The sequence below is a fragment of the Trachinotus anak genome, unplaced genomic scaffold, assembly GCF_046630095.1.
Source record: "Trachinotus anak isolate AG129_WGS33_773 ecotype Australia unplaced genomic scaffold, CSIRO_AGI_Tana_v1 ptg000017l, whole genome shotgun sequence".
NCBI classification, from domain to species: Eukaryota; Metazoa; Chordata; class Actinopteri; order Carangiformes; family Carangidae; genus Trachinotus; species Trachinotus anak.
In genome coordinates, this window is record NW_027273868.1 from 1,071,768 (window position 1) to 1,088,251 (window position 16,484).

The window sequence follows — 16,484 nt, forward strand, 5'->3', positions numbered from 1 at the left end:
AATGGGAAGTGTCTATGAACCGCCAACGTCAGGTCTCTCTTGGCTGGCGACTCCAGTGTTGTTATGGTCTTGCTGAAAGGTAAATCATTGCCACAGTCTCAGGTCTTGTAGACACAGGAGCAGGTTTTCTTCAAGGACCTCTCTCTCTCCCTGTCCTTGCTGCAGAGGAGCCCCAGCAGAGCCTGACACTGCCACCACAATGCTTCACTGTTGGGATGGCATTAACCTGGTGATTAGCAGTACCAGGTCTTCATCAGGCAGTGCCGGGGGTTCTGCAGAGTTTAGTCCCAGTCTGACCAACTCCCGACTCTTCTGTCGATTGCCTAATTCTAATCCAACATTGCTAGCTATGCTTTTAGCTCTATGTGGCTTTATTTTGCACAGCCGTACTTTGAGCTAAATCCTAACATCAGCATGTTATGAAGTAGCAGGTGCCATGTTGGCATGGGGTCTTAGCATGCTAACGTTTGTACAGCTGGGATTGATGGCATTATCATTAATTTTGCAGATGTTTACTCATAAATCAAAGTAACAGACATATTAAAATTTTGACCTGACGACAGCTCTAACTGAAACGTCAGCAGGATTCATCCTCTGGGGACATGACTGCCTGTTCAAAAGTTCATGGCACTCCACCTAACAGATGTTAGCCCAAAGTGTCTGAGCAACCGACAGGTTGACATCGCTCTTGTCATCTGTGGAACCATGCTACACATGGTTCTGGAGTGAAACTGCTCTACAAAAGCACCTCTGCTGCTGTGATTTCAACATGACGGCACCAAACCAGAGTGTTGCCATGTTTCCATATGTTTAAGTTGCACAAAGTAAGAAGACATTTTGGTGTTGGACAGGGATAAGTTTGCCCTGATTATCCTCCTTGTTAATATACTTTCCCATGTCCTTCTCCAGGAACACACAAAATACACAGGCAAGTATACTGTTTGTCTATGTGTACATAATAAACAAATATACCATGAGCTGAAGACTGCAAGCTTTGACATCAGTATATTTGTCAGTGCTTGCTAACTACCACTCCTGAATCACACTTCACGATTATGCTCATTTATATTCTCAGCTGCATGAACAAATCAAGTAGAGGCTTTTTTCAAAAGACAAAATTATATTTATTATACATATTATCTTTACAAAGTTTATGCAAAGGCAAATAAAAAGTCTTAGCAGTAAAGGGTTATTTGGCCATGCCAGACAGCCAGCTGAGTTTGAATAAAGATGGAGCTGCTGTGTCTTCGTCCTGATCAGCGAGCTGTCTGAACAGACTGCCCGGCCGGAAGCTGTCCTCACCGTCTGCTGTGGAGGACAGAGGAGCCTGATGGAGACAGGAGGAAACATCAGGTTTGCTGAGGTTTCGGTAGATTGTCCTGATGGTCATGTTAATTAAGGTAAGTGATGAGAACATATAACAACACTGTCCATTGACCCTGGTCATGCTAAGTATCACAGTTCTGGAGGTCCCTCTCCTGAATTCTGGATGTCATGTCAGGAAAATAGAGTCTTCAACATCGGACGGGTGCAGAGTAAAAAAAATCAGCATACGCTTTAAACATAATGCTTCCAACCAGAAGGTACCCAGTATAAGAAGACTTATATCCAGTCATATTCCTCCAGCACCAGTGGCAGCAAAGAAGAAACCCTGCACTATCTCTTGATTCATGAGCCGTGGGTGTAATTTTTAAAAGATTTTTGTCATTTTTACATTTGACGTCATTTTCTACCTCTGCTGAAAACCAACAAGTGAGTGTGACGTTTATGATGCTCCAGGTACCAGGTGATGGAAACTGGAGATGTGGTGGTATCAAAGACATCACTGTAAACAATATTGTTGGGATCTCAAGCCATGAGTTCTGAGAAGAACAATGGAGAGGCCTACATGTCCCTCAAAAGCCTGAGTCTCAAGCCATGCATCCTAAAGGGAACAAAAGAGAGGCCTGCTTGCCCTCCAAAAGCCTGAGCCTCAAACTATGCATCCTGAAAGGAACAAAGGAGAGGACTACATTTCCCTCCAAGCAATAGAGCCAAAACCACCCCCACAATTCACACCTATGTGCGAATTAAGAGTTTGAAGGGAAACTCAGCACCGGCATTGGCCGAGGCCAGGCATTCTCAGCAGGGATCCCCGGTGACGTCACTCAGGTAATAAAAGCGGCGCTGTGACCCTCCTCCTGCGCTTAATTCCCGTGCACCGGTTACAGTAGAGAGCTACTCCAGCTCTCTCCGTGACTCGGCTGCTGAAAGGGAGCAATCTGCAAACATTTGACCTTTTGCCACCACTTTTTAAAGCCCAGGTCACAGTCTTCATCAGTCTTCCCTCATCTGTGATCTTCCCGCTGCCGCCGACTCATCACTGTCATCGCCAGAAGAGCGAGACACGACCCGCCGAGCTCCCAGCCGAGGACCGAGCTGTGGAGACCCAGAGCGGACTTTCTTTGTCTAACTCTGAAGGATCGGAGCAACTCACAGTAAGAGGCTGATGTCTGGGCAGAGACACAATTAGTGTAGCGTGTTTGATTTATTGACTTATAAGTGTGTCCTATGCTGTTGTTTGTTTTGTGATTAATATTATTCGCTGTGCTTATGGTTTACTGTGTTTTATTGTTTGATGAACATTTAGGGTGACCGGACAGTCCGGATTTTCAAAGCCCTGTCCGGCCGCTGTCTGTTTGTGTAGCCTATTCAGCTACACTAACATCATCTTTAAACCACTCACAATTGTACTATAAATGAGAGTATACCCGAGTCCTATGTACACCATAGTAATTTATTGATATGCCGCATAATGTCCTCCTTTTTGGTGTTATGGAAATGGTCACCCTATGAACATTAGCCGCTAGTATCAGCACACTCCGTGTTGTCCTGCTAAACTAGGACTTGCTATTGTTCTTCTGTTATCTTTGGTGTCCGGAGTGAAACCGCAGCATCTGGACACTTCGGTGTCGCTGCGCAGCCTCGCTACCGTGAGCGAGCCGGTGAACTCCTTCTATAACCGGTTAAAGGACCAGTGTCAGGCCCGACGAGTGTTAGCTCGCTGCCCTGTTACTGTGTGGTGAAGAAAGAGTTTACTGGATCTCTCGGCGACTCACAGAACCCTGCTGCTCTGGTTCTGCATCTTTCTCTTTCCTCTCTTCACCTTTATTCTCCCTCTTTTCTCCCAATCACGCACCTCATATACACCTCTCTCACATTCAGGCCCTAGAGTGTGGTCGCGTCATACACGTAAAGCTCAAGGCCCCTCCCTTTGTTCTCGTTGTTCACGCCATTCACACTCTGCGGCCAGCCGCCATCTTGGCTCTAACAAGTACCTCACGCTGCCGCCATCTTGGCTCCTACTGACACGTCACTCACGTGACTTCGTCACCATCCTCATCCTCTCTCTCTCTCTCTCTCTCTCTCTCTCTCTCTCTCTCTCTCTCTCTCTCACTCACACACACACACACGGTTGTTACATATGTGTTTTGCCTGTAATTATCTAGTTAGTAACCAATGTTTGTTTTAGTTCTAGTTGAATTATAATCGGTTTAATATTAAGTGATGTTATTTTGAATAATTATTACTCTTATTAATAAATCCTGTTATAATTTAACTCGTCGTTGTCTGTGATTATTGTGATTATATTTATGATAACAGCTGGATTCACAACAGTCAGTGTTCAAATTTACCCTTCAACCAACCTTCTGAGACTGTATTTTGAGCCATCAATTTGGTCATTGGTCCCTGGTGACAGGGTGGTGCCCCGAGGTTACTACTTGTAGTAAACATCTATATATGTATTGGTGATTATCACTGATAATCATTAATATTACAAGCCAATAACCAAATTGCCCCTACCTGTGCCCCAACAATATTATCACTATATCATTATTTAGAGATTAAATATAGTAAAATGAATTCACATGTTTGCCTTCTGCTGTTAAACCTAACAATGTAAACACTGAACCCTGACATACATTAAATTATGAAGTAAAGCAGGTTGGTTGTTAAAAGTTGATGACTGGTGATTCATTTAAATGTAACAGTGTCTGTGTCTCTTTCTTCTATTGCCCAGCTCATGTTATTTCTTTGTAGTGTTAATGGCTAAAAACATAGAGATGCAGAGAAAAGAATTAAGTTATTATTCAGCACTAGCACCACCATCTGCAACCTGCCCACCTGCACTGCCAATAACAGACACCACAGGCAGAACTGAAGTTGGCACATGAGGAAGGACCTAATGTGTGTGATCCTGAGGCAACAAGTTTCCTCTTTGACTAGCTGCTGTTAGCATAGCAGGCCACTGCCACAGACGCCTGGTTTGCTGCTTCTGCTGTGGCATCTCTGCCTCTGCTTGACCTTGTAGTTAATCAAAAGAAAACTGCTTATGAAGGCAGACGCACTGTGCTGTGTCATTTCCCATGAAAATGGCGATTACAGAAACCACTTTATCACAGTATACAGTAACACTATCAGACCAGCACAACTCTGAACTCAAACCAGGGCTGTGATATGTAACATAATGGGTCTGGATCAGGGCTGGCTAGATACTGGGCCTGGTGATCCATGCTAACACACTGCAGCAGATCCTCAGCATTATCTCTATATAGAGCTAAGGCTAAGGTTACATAAAATGAATGTTAGGCTACATAACAGGCCACCACTCTGATCATATATGGTGCCAACATCAAAGAGGAACTGACTCAGACTAAACTTTGTCCTGCACACTTGTCTCGTTCATCAAATTATTTTTGAACTTTCAGATGAGTCTGGCAGACTGGGTCATTAAGCTCCTCCTCCATTGATGCAGGTAAACATGGGTCTGGTGTCTCACTGAGGGGTTAACACTGAGAGTGAGTGGCAGCAACATTTACACAGTTTCACACATCACTGCAAGTGTTACCATGGAAACCTGGGCCACAGACTAACCGGAAACCCAACAGTACAGATGACATGTTTGGCCTAGCTTAGCACAAAGACTGGAAGCAGGGGGGAACTGTTAGCCTAGCTAGCTAGTCGATGTGATATAATTCAGCTTCTAACAGCAAAGTGATACAGATGTGACTCTTGGAAAAGCAAACAAGACTTTTTCCCAAAGTGTCAAGATGTGTCTTTAATGGGAAAACAAATAAAACTTTGGACAAATCCGAACTTGAGCTGCACAGAGACATCTGTTATTTGTAACACAGACTTCAGTTATCATTTGTGCATGTCAAGATAGGATTGGTCCACTCAAGCAGGTGAGAATGTCCCAGGTCACTGCTGCCCAAAGAAATCTTGAGTCTGATCCAAAGCTACTGGAGCCCAAGCAAAGTGAGGGAGATTAGTTTCCATCATCCAACCTCAAGAATCATTTCATTATTTAATAATGAACTCTCACACTGCAAATAAAGCAAAGCTAAACCAAGGAACAACTAACAACACACACACACACACAGATATAAACCCACACTGATGAACTTGCCTGGGTTTCTCGCACTCAGAAATGCTGGGAGGGCAGAGGGTGTAACAGATCAGGTGGAACAAAACAATGAAACAGAAAAATGAAGACACGCTGTGCTTGTTAGTAAATGAATCAACACAAGAAGTCAGTCATACTCAGACCAACTTTAGAGACCAGATCCTGGCAGTGTTACTCACCAGCTGGTGAGGAGCCTCAGAACTCCTGGATTCAGACTTGGATTTCCGTACATTCGACATGCTGAGAGGCAGCAATCCAAACCTGCGGAGGACACAACAGTCCCAGTGGGGATCAAGTCAACACAGTGTATCAAGTCAACACAGTGTACAAAAACATCAGTAATAATATCTGATGAAAAATATCAATCATATGATCTAGAGATCGGTGTGATGTGTGGGAGGGGACCTGTGTTGACATCATACCAGCAACATTACATAAAACTGACACGTTTCAATGTCTGGGCTGAATCTGAATATGACACAGACATGATGCATGTGGAGATAGTGGAAGCCACATGTTCTTTATGGTCACAGCAGAAACTTAATGAAGGCATGCACACACCAGGTAGGCAGTGTGTCCTGAGCGTATCCCTCATCCCTGCCCACTTTATCACTCTTTGCTTGCTTCCCCCCACACTCTAGAGAAATGAACGGGCTGAATGCCTAATTTCAAACTTAACCAAATTGCATAAGATGCTATAAAACCCCAACCCTACCCCCGCCCTCTGGGTAAAATCTCGGCAGCTTTCTGTCCAGATCCCCTCAAGTGAGGCTACACATCAACTCAGTGATGGTGTGGTTTGTTTCTGCTCATTATACTAATGTCTCTAATATAATGTGGTTATTAATGAGTTATTAATGTCGCACAGAGCTCCTTTGATTCTCTGTGAGCTAATGACCTGATCTGGCTGCTGGCCAGTGGCAGGATGTTGTACGGCTCCTGGGAGTTCACGCTGCTGCTCCGTGAGGCAAACTGCTTCTCTGAGCCCGTCAGCAGGCCCAGCAGCACCTGAGACACAACGTCAACAACAACGTGAAACAGAGGAGCAACATCTGAACAGAAGTCGTAAACATCTAGTGATGTTTCCACATTCATCAAGCTACAAGTCGACAGTGTTTGTGTTTCAATAATGCTAAGCGACTGACAGTACCGAGGTCCTCTGTGACAGGCGGTTGAGGTTGGCGTTCAGTGGAGGCGTGAACACGTCCAGGTCAAAGGGGTCGATGAAGCTCTCCAGCCAATCACAGACCTCGTGGAATCTCGAAGACACAGCACAATGAGTTTGTGAATACTGCAATGAACGCCATGTAAAACTTATTTGACAACTAAATACGAACATAGCTGGAGAAAAATACTGTGTTGACACAATGAAGAATGAAACAAAAGTGGCTTTTCTAACTGGAACTAAATACTGAAGTCTGACCTTGAAATGCCATGGATCAACTTCTCTGCTGCAGGCACTTCTCCCAGTTACTTTTTGTGTCTCACTGTCAGAGGCTACAGTTCAACTGAGCAGCAGAACTTTTAGATCAAGTATAAACAAAGCAAAGTGGAAAATCTGCAAACAAAACAACTTTCAGGGTGTCCAGCAGCCTGGATGAGAGTTGCAAAAATACTGTACTATGATTCATATTTTGTCTAACATGCACCGTAATGTTACCACTGAGGTGGTAAACAAGGGCCTTAACCCCAACTGCTCCACTGCAGCTTTAAGTATCCAGAAGGTCAGACTGAGGTTGTACAGCTGCAGAGTGTGAACATATGAACATGTGGAACTGTGTGAGTGAAACAGGAGGCACTTGGATGTCTTATGTCCCACTGTGATCTCCATGACAACAGAACACATATGCTTAGAGTACAGGTGATTTGTCACCAGGAATGCTAACAGAAATGTAAAATTTTAAAAATCTGTTTTACCTCATTAATATACCAATCTATGCAGGTTCTCGTATTGGTTACCTGTGGCGTATGTATGAAGTTTATACTATGTGTTGTTCTTGAGAAAAATATCACCTTCCTTCTAATTAAGCCATTTGACTTGTTATTATCAGTAAGAATTTTTCTTACCAACGTATTTGTCTTTCCATACAACACTTCTGGTATCAGTTCATCACTGTTTGGGTAAAGTTGTCAGGAATTAGAACAATTTCTGTGAAATCAGTGTTTCCTCAACACAATGTAAACTTATGCATGAAGGTGCATTAAGGTTATCGTCTTCTCATTAATGTGTCTACAGAGTCAGAGTCACAGGCGCAGCATGACAGTATCCTGTATACCATGTACTGCAGTGGCGGGACATAAAAGACAGTATGTGGGGCACGTTGGCATAGAACTTTCCTGACCCTTGGAGCAGGCCCCAGCCTCGCCGACCAAACACCAACATGGCTGCATGTGATATATTTGTAAAAGGGATTGATACCTGGGGTCTTGATGGGATCGGGAAATCTTGCCGTCCTCCTGTCTGCTGCCCAGTGTAGTGTTGAGGTAACGAAGGTCAAATAACAGCTGCAGGGCTCTGTTCTGAGTCATGGGGAACATGCCGTCCTGGAGGATGGAGAGCAGAGGAAAACACAGCAGAAAAATTCACCAATGGACATAATGGTGATCCTAATGATTCCCACCTGATATCCTTTGTCTGATCTCTGCCATCCTTCCTTCTCTTTGCCACCCTTTCTTTTCTTCTTTGTTCAAATTTTTCTTCTTCCTACCATTATCTCGTCTTTCCTTTTTACTCCCTGTTACTATTGAAAACTAAACCATGAAGAACTTTTGAATTGACAAGACAGATGTTTGTTTCCATGTCCCCAGCAATTCAAGGTTGGAGCTATAAGATTTTCATCAGACGATACAAAAAATCCTTTATTCCCAATACTGTGTGTCTGTGTGTGTGTGTGTATGTGTGTGTGTCAGTCACCTTGTTGCGGGCCTGCTGTGAGAGGCTGTGGTAGTGGTGCAGGGCCTTATCCAGACACACCTGCAGCAGCTCCTGCAGAGTGGGGCGAGGCAGAGCATGTGCCCCCACCCTGTTCACCTCCACACACAGCTGGAACAGCAGCAACTGGACAAACCAGGACGGCTGCAACAGACACAGACTTTCCCGTCAGATCTCTGATCAATCAATTGTGTGTCCTGTGTGTTAGAGGTGGCGCTGAGTGACTGACCTGGACTGGAAGACGGATTTTGGATGTGACACTGTTCCCCGACTCAGCCTCCTCTTGGATCTCCAGATCCTCCCAGTTCGTTGCTGTTGTTAGGATGGCACCGGCTGACTCTGCATGCAGCACTGAGCCAAACTTATCCAGCAGCACCTGTCACCACACAGCACAGTGTAACTCTGCAGGTCTTACATTTCCAATGGGATTTAAAGCTGCAATAACACATTTATGGCACTCGGGTGCTCAAATTCTACTGCTCTGCCAATAAGATCTGTATACTCAACACAAAACATACTTCATACTACACGCAGCAAATAAAACTTCACAGATAACTATCTACATTGTTGAATGTGTCTGACTTTGGAGAGGGCAGAGCTCCAGATGCCATAGGCCTCCATGCTGCAGCTGAGAAGCTCCTCCTTCAGACCTGCCCACTTGAACTGGGTGGGGCTGACCTCTGTAGCGGCCCTGGCTTTGCCCAGCTTCTTGCCCCGCCTCGGGGTCCCCTTCGCTCTGGCCTCGGACCCGCTCTGTTTTCCCAGGATGCACTGCTTCAGGTTGAGGCAGAGCTCACCCATTGACTGGCACAGCCTGGCCATGAAAAGGACCGAGCTGAGCTGGCTGGGACTGGGGTCAGGAGAGGCTGCAGCCAGTTTGGAGCGGATGGAGGACAGGATGTGGCAAACGCAGGCCAGTGAGCCTTCGCGCAAAGCCTCCTCCACCATCGGCGAATCCATGAAGCGGTTAAATGAGGATGGTGATGAGCCCTCAGGAGGTCCTGAGGAGTAGACTGTGACTGAGGCAGAGTCAGACCCTGCCCAGCATGGAAGAAAATTTATCACTATTCACATCAAAAACACAAACATAAATATCAACACATATTTCAATGACAATCAGCCTGTAGGAGGCACCGTCAGAGGTTACATAATCCGTAATCCACCAAAGTATACAAGTCACTCCCTCAGATACAGTAAATGTCCCAACAGTTCACAGGACAGGTAGTAACGAGCCAGATGAAGAGGGGGATTCTGGGTCAGTTCAGTGACCTCACCCTGTCATCACCAATATTTTGATCCATGTGAGGATGTGTTGAAAACCAGCTGCTGGATGTCAGAATATTCATAGCTTCCAGATGGTGAACTGGAATGTTTTTGGTAAACACTTTCCTGAAGCACCAACACAAGGCCATCGCTCCACCTCCACACAAGACAAATCTGAATCTCAAAGGCAAATTGACATCAAATTTTACTATTTATTCATGCTCCTCAGAAGATAAACCCATTTCATTTTTGAAAAGCCATTAGAAAGTGCTCTAGATCCACCTTCAGGCCAAAATGTCACTTTGCTTTGCTGAGATGAACAGATAGAGGCTGCTGGTGTGTGGAGAAACCACACTCACCTCTGTCTCCACCTGAATTTACTTCTGAAAAGCTGACAAAGATTTAAAAAACTAAATTTACTGAACAGAACCCCATATGACCCGTGTCCATTTTGGTCCTTAACATTCTCTTTCCTCACACCATCCCAGGCCTCTTTATCTATCTGTATACAGACTATATCTGTATATCTGCTGAAGACATTACTTTCTTGAGGTAAAACCCTTCTGAACTTCTAAAAGTACCCTCATAGCAAAGGTCAAAGAAAAGCAGAAGTCTCTGTTGCAGGGGCATTAGACTTTACATCTTGTTTTTGCAGATCAGTAATGATTTGGCCAACTGGACTGAGTTAGGAAGGACACGTTCCATCAGCAGATTTGTCTGTATACAGACACTGGCTCAGTGTGAACTGCACCCACCTGTATCCTGGGAGGGAAGGTAGTGCTGGAGGTCATCCAGCCTGGTCTTCAGCTTTGCGTCCAAGGTAGAACAGAAGTTCTGAACACAGGGTGTCAGGGCCTGGGTCTTCATGGCCAGGCCGTTCCTCTGCTGCTGCTGTCCCCGCTGGGTCACGCTGACCCACCCAGCATCACTCAACAGGTCCCCTGGGGACTCTGACCACAGGAAAGAAGACACATCTACCTCGTACTGGGCCCCGCGGCTGGAGACAGGGTTGGGCCCTGAAGAAGTATGGATGTTCTGGCCCTCCAGGTCCTTCACAGCTGAGCTGAGGAGCTGGACAGAGCTCAATGAGATGGCTTCAGTTTCCTCTTTGGTGATGGCCTTGGGGAATGGCAAGGAATCATTATACTTATACTATGTACAACTTTTATCACATCAGCAGAGAGGCCTGTCAGTGTGCAGACACTTAATACAAGGCAGAGCTCCCAGAAGGCACAGATACATACAGACAATGACTGACAGACCGATAGAGATCCTGACTGTTCGAATACCAAAAGAGGACCACCAACCTGCAGGCGCTGAAGGAAGAGCTGCTGGAGGAAGTCATCCCAGACAGCCAGGGGGCGCTCCAGCAGCTGCTGGCACACAGTGCTCCAGTGCTGACTGATGGAGTCGGTGGACAGCAGATCCCACACAGCGTCTCTGATGGCTGCCAGCCCCTTCAGGCTCTTCACATAGACCAGAAGGCTGCCAACACCATGGCAGATGTCCTCCTTACACCTGAGAACAGAGGAGACATCGGAGAGGCATTGATCAATTACCTATCTATAGAGAACTAATCAATGAGTTTGGATGATTAATTAGGGGCTGAAGTTAACATAACAACATAACATAAATAAACATAAATTTTCAAATAAAAGCTGAGTATTTGCCAAATTTAGCAAGTAATAAACACTGAGGGGGTTGAATCACCTGCACATCATTTCTTACTTGATCAGTTCAGTATAATGTAGATTTCCATAGCACTAATTCCACCAGACTGTTCTGTCAATGAGAAAAAAGCCTACTGCCTGAGAGGAGGATTATATGCACTGGATGATCATAGGTTCACGCTATGATTATTGAAACATTAGGTTCAATGATATCAGTATGCCATTAGACCTGAAACACTGGAAAATTACCACCTCTGGATTTGATCAGACCTGAACTACAGCTTTGTTGGAATCTCCATAATCATTACATAAGCAATATGAAGTACACCTCAAACACCATAAATAGAAGAAGGCTGGTTGTTAAAAAGTTTATGATATCTGACTGGGAATGACTTTACATGCTGCATGCTCTCTGTGTGTGTGTTTACACTCTCTTAAGTTCATTTGCATTTTGTAATCAGAAATTGGAAAATGGAAAAACTTTTTTTTTAAATTTTCACTTAAAAATACAAATAATAAGTATTTTGCAACTTGTTGCGTTGCAAGATGTGCAAATAAGCTGCCAACACATCAGTCAACCCAAAGGGAAGTTACCCTCGTGCCTGAGGTTGGTACCTGGAGCTCAGTGAAACCTTCACACCACACACCATACCATTAGCTTTATTTCATATTTCAAAGTTATGCACATTTGTTCGGTGCCCTTGTATCTCTACAATCTTAGTTATTGCAATCAGTGCAATGTCCCCATTACCATGGGCAGAGGTGACAGAGAGCATGATTACAACCAACAGCAGCAGGTTTTTCTATTTATCTCTCTTGCTTAATGTGATGATGGTTTGCAGTGTTTGCCCCTCAGCAAGTGAACAACTAAAGTGAACACTGCCAGGAAAGCAGGCGTAGAGCCAGACAGACGAGGGGCCCGGTTCTGTGCTACTGTTGTAGGCGTGCTGTGATGTGTTCACAGTGCCTTCTGAAAACAGCAGTCAGCAGTGTTGTTATCACCAGTATGTTTCACCATGGTGTTTTCTAAATCTATATACTGACCATCATCTAATGGAAACATCTGTGCAGAAAGTGCAGAGTTTTTACAGTACAGTACAGAGAGATTTACAACGTGACTCTGTTGTTGTACTGATGGAATTAGTGCTGTGGAAATCAACGACATACTGAATTCATCAAGACAACAGTTGAATTTCTGCTTTAACCTGAGAACAGGGAAGAATAGGAGTAAAAGTCTGGTTCTCTGTGCTGCTGTGGTAAATAAAGGCCATTATATCTGAATCTTATTAATCAAATAGCTGCATTAGAAAGCCAGCAATCAGTACATGAGTTTAAAAGTGGTATCGTATTCACTACTTCATTGTTAATCCACGTATGTAAGAGCAGGCAGGAGCAGGAGTCCTACTCTGATCCATGTTGTGCTGTATTCTATCAGACTTTCATGTCAAACCTTAAAAGTCTAAGGCAGAGGAAAGTGGTGATATGAAAAAGGTAAGCAGTGTCCTCACATGTCAATCCACTGCTGCAATGTGTCCCGGAGCTGCTCTCTCTGGATTGGCTGAGCCAGGGTGCGAAGGGCGGGCTGGAACTCGGTGATGGAGGGAGGCAGGTACCTGAACCAGCTGCCTGTACTCGTCTCTTCCTGCAACACCTTCCTGACTTTAGCTGAGGAGAAAGACGGGATCGATGGAGGAGACAAAATGGAAAGAATATAAACAGAAGTGACAAAATGCATGAAAATGAACATTTTGTTTACAATATTTGTAGTTTTGAGGCTCAAAATGGAACATTGATGTTCTCCACTCTGCATTCATAAACAGATATCTTCTGAATTGAAAAAGAGTGAATGTACAGGCAAAAGACCTAAGCAGTTTTAAAGTGTGTAGAACTTTTTATTTTTAAAACTGTTGCAGAACAATCCTACAAACATCCATGGTATCACAAATACCTGATCTAACTTATCCCCAACATAACAATATATGAAAAGTAAGATGTGTAGTGTCAGTGCCAAAAGCCTGTTAATAAACGGAGTGGAGACTGAACTAAATGCCTGGATTTCAAAGAGAAAAATAAGAGTCCATTATTTTTAAATGACTCGACTAAGGAAATCACTAAATAGTATCCCAACATCCAGGACGTCTCAGCTGTTTACCTGCAGGGGTGGTTGAGGTGACATTCTCTAGGATAGAGAAGAGCATGCCACTGCTCAGGACCCCCTCCCCTGGCCTAGGGCCTCCCTCTGGAGGCAGGTAGAAGACAGCATAGGCCTGGAACAGAGTGGTGACCAGCAGCTCAACCAGGCTGCACACCTGGGCCTTGATCCCTGCACCTGGATAAATAAACATCTTTACTAATGAGTGCATATTCCTGACAGATACTGTATACAACACACTGCTGAACAGTAAAAGCCTTCCTGATTCATACCTTTTGTGTAAAAAAATGTGATAGCACACTCTGACATTAAAACACACACATATTGACAGGTGTTACAAATGGTAGAATACCATGCTGTGGTTGGTTGAGCAGTTGATGGATAGAGGCTTTCCGGGCCAACAGGAAGTCAGCCAGGGCCTGGCGTGGTGAGCTGTCCTCCAGCAGCATGGTGGACACCAGGGCTTCCGCGATAGCCTGGTCTGACACGGCACGGCCCCGCAGCAGAGACCTGCTGTCCAGCAGAATGGTGGATCTGCAGAAGACAGGCAGCTTACTGACCTGTGACACAGCTTTCACTAACTTTCACTAATTCTTTTTGCTGAGGCCTGGGACTTCCTCTTTAGAATAACTGCTCCCAAGCAGGAATTTCACTTTGTGACAACATATCTTTCCAGAGGCACCAGCCCCTTTTAGAGCCTGTTCAAATTCGGAGTGTTGACCTTTAGTCTGCCTTACTGCTCTGTAGAAAAGGCATAAACACAGGATGTGGTGGGGCATTGTTGTTCTGCCTGCATATCACCAGAGGAGTCACAGAGCCAAATCTCAGCCAGCGTCTGTGGGACAGAGCCAGCATGGCGGGATAGAATGCAGACGCTGTTTTAACATGTCTCACCTCTGATTATGGAACATGCTATCTAAAATCACACACGGGGGTGCCAACATGCCAACATTGTTTGGTTCCATGTAAACGAGCAAAGGTAGCATAACAAGGGGTATTATTCACACCAATATAGCAGGACACCCGTGTAAAAGGGGTCACACATAAAAAAAAAATCAAATACCTGAAATGTCCAGTGGTGGCTACCTGCCGGACCAGGATGGGGAAGCGGGTCAGGATGGGGCTATAGTGGCCACCTGTAGCAGTCTCCAGCTGCAGCAGACTGTGCAAGTGGCAGCACAGAAGGTAGAGCTGGGTGGCTTGCAGGTACTGGGATGCCTCCATGGCGCTCCAGATCCGCTCTGGGATCTCCAGGAGGAGCTTGATCTGGGAGGCCATGGTGTAAAACTTCTCTTGCCAGTGCCTCTGGCTCTACAAGAGGAGACACAGACACATTCATATGTAGTCGGATGAAAAGAGTTATAGATAACGTGTGTGTATTGAATTTGAGAGAGATGAGCGATGATTTAGCACAAACAAAAGACAATGCAGTGATGTACAGTGATATTATGATGCATCAGATGTGTGTGATTTTCAGGTCATATATCAAATAGTAAAGAATCGTTTTTAAAGTTGACTGTGCATTAAACTAAGCTCATTCCATTCTTATATGAACATCTCCCCGATTACCATTCAAATATTACAATTTAATATTTCCTAGATATTGTCAGCAAACACTTCACCACTTCAGCTGAACAGAGTTTGATATTTCAGCTGTGGCAGCTCGCCACCGCCTCCACTGACGTGGAAGTTAACGCTGGACTTTTTCTAACAGTTGGAGAATATTTAAAGATGAGCTCTGTGCTACAGTCTGATCAGCATTTCGCTTCGAGTCGCATTAATTAATGTCATGATACAACTGCAGTGAATATTTGCATGTAATTTATATGACAATGAACTGTCACATTTTAAACTGAAATTTGGTGATAGAGGTGTAACACTGACACAGGTGTGGTCAGGTAAAACGTTCACCTCCTGTCTGCAGCCGCTCACACCGGCTTTGCCTTGTTTCAGCCTGTGGCAGTACTGGTGCATGTCCTGGATGGACTGGACGACGCTCTCCGAACACTGCCTCATCTCTCTGATGGTGTCGGCGGCGTCGATCAGGTCCCGGTAGCGCTCCCCCACCATCTGCCTCAGCTCCTCCTTCTTCTGCTCGATCTCCCCGCGGACTTTGCGTTCGATCCGGCGGATCTCCTCGGTGTTGTAGCGCTCGAAGAGACCCGCCGGGTGTTTAATCTCCGAAACCCGGAGAGACAGCGCAGGATCTTCGGCCATCACACAACACAACAACTCCTGATCCTGCAGGAACTCCAACCCGGAAGACCAGGGGAAAATACTTCCTGCTTCCACGTAGGGAAAAAAACGTGACGACGACGGAGTGTGATGTATTTATTGGTTGCCAATACTGTCCGTCAGGGAACATTTCCGTACAGTCTGGGTCCCGCCCACCCGCACTGCTGAACCAATCAATTAATTCCAAAGTAGAACGGTGTAACATAACATGTTTATACAGTTTATACAGTTATATATATATATATATATATATATATATATATATATATATATATATAGTTTGCGTCCAAACTGAACCACAGTCATGTGGTTTCCACAAGGCTTGATACTTTGCCCTTCTCTTTCAGCTTTTACCCCCAGTATCTGTACCCCTTGAATATATTATTTGCCACTTCAATGTGTCTTATTTATTCCTGAAAATCATAATTTGAGTTCCTGCACAGCTGCCTTCAAAGGGTGGCCTCTAACTTCCTTCAATTGAATACTGAAGAAAGTGAAGATCTGATCATTGGTCCTGTTCACATTTCTAACACTGAAGCTAATGTTGTTGATTCAAACCTCAGCTAACTGAGAATGTTAGATTATTTATTAACAAGGTTAAACCAGTGCTATTCAGCCTTATACATACATACAGTCCTCATTTCCTTTCACCGTCACTACAGTATTTCAGTATCTACTTGGTTGGATGATGCTGCAGTTGCCCATCTACAGTTGGTGCGGAATGCAGCACCAAGCCCTTTGTCCTCCAGATTTATGTCAATAATTTAGACCAATTATTAGAAACTA

General features: G+C 44.7%; 1 protein-coding gene across 7 annotated transcripts; it reads right to left on the minus strand.

Moving 5' to 3' along the window:
• Positions 1–1,100: 1,100 nt before the first annotated feature.
• On the minus strand, positions 1,101–15,744 carry cog1 (component of oligomeric golgi complex 1). Of its 7 annotated transcripts, none has more exons than XM_071501395.1 (17): positions 15,375–15,744; positions 14,527–14,774; positions 13,816–13,997; positions 13,464–13,640; positions 12,820–12,976; positions 10,949–11,159; positions 10,397–10,760; positions 8,961–9,415; positions 8,608–8,754; positions 8,361–8,522; positions 7,866–7,990; positions 7,514–7,559; positions 6,597–6,737; positions 6,345–6,454; positions 5,626–5,707; positions 5,450–5,473; positions 1,101–1,327 (listed from the first exon to the last, which is right to left on the minus strand). In XM_071501395.1, exons 1-16 carry the CDS (start codon positions 15,678–15,680, stop codon positions 5,465–5,467), a joined length of 2,922 nt encoding a protein of 973 aa, XP_071357496.1. In that variant the 5' UTR covers positions 15,681–15,744; the 3' UTR covers positions 1,101–1,327; positions 5,450–5,464. The 7 variants fall into 7 exon arrangements, with proteins under 7 accessions (XP_071357496.1, XP_071357494.1, XP_071357500.1 ...); XM_071501397.1 differs by lacking the exon at positions 1,101–1,327 and adding an exon at positions 5,154–5,279; XM_071501398.1 differs by lacking the exon at positions 1,101–1,327 and adding an exon at positions 5,182–5,282.
• Positions 15,745–16,484: the final 740 nt, after the last annotated feature.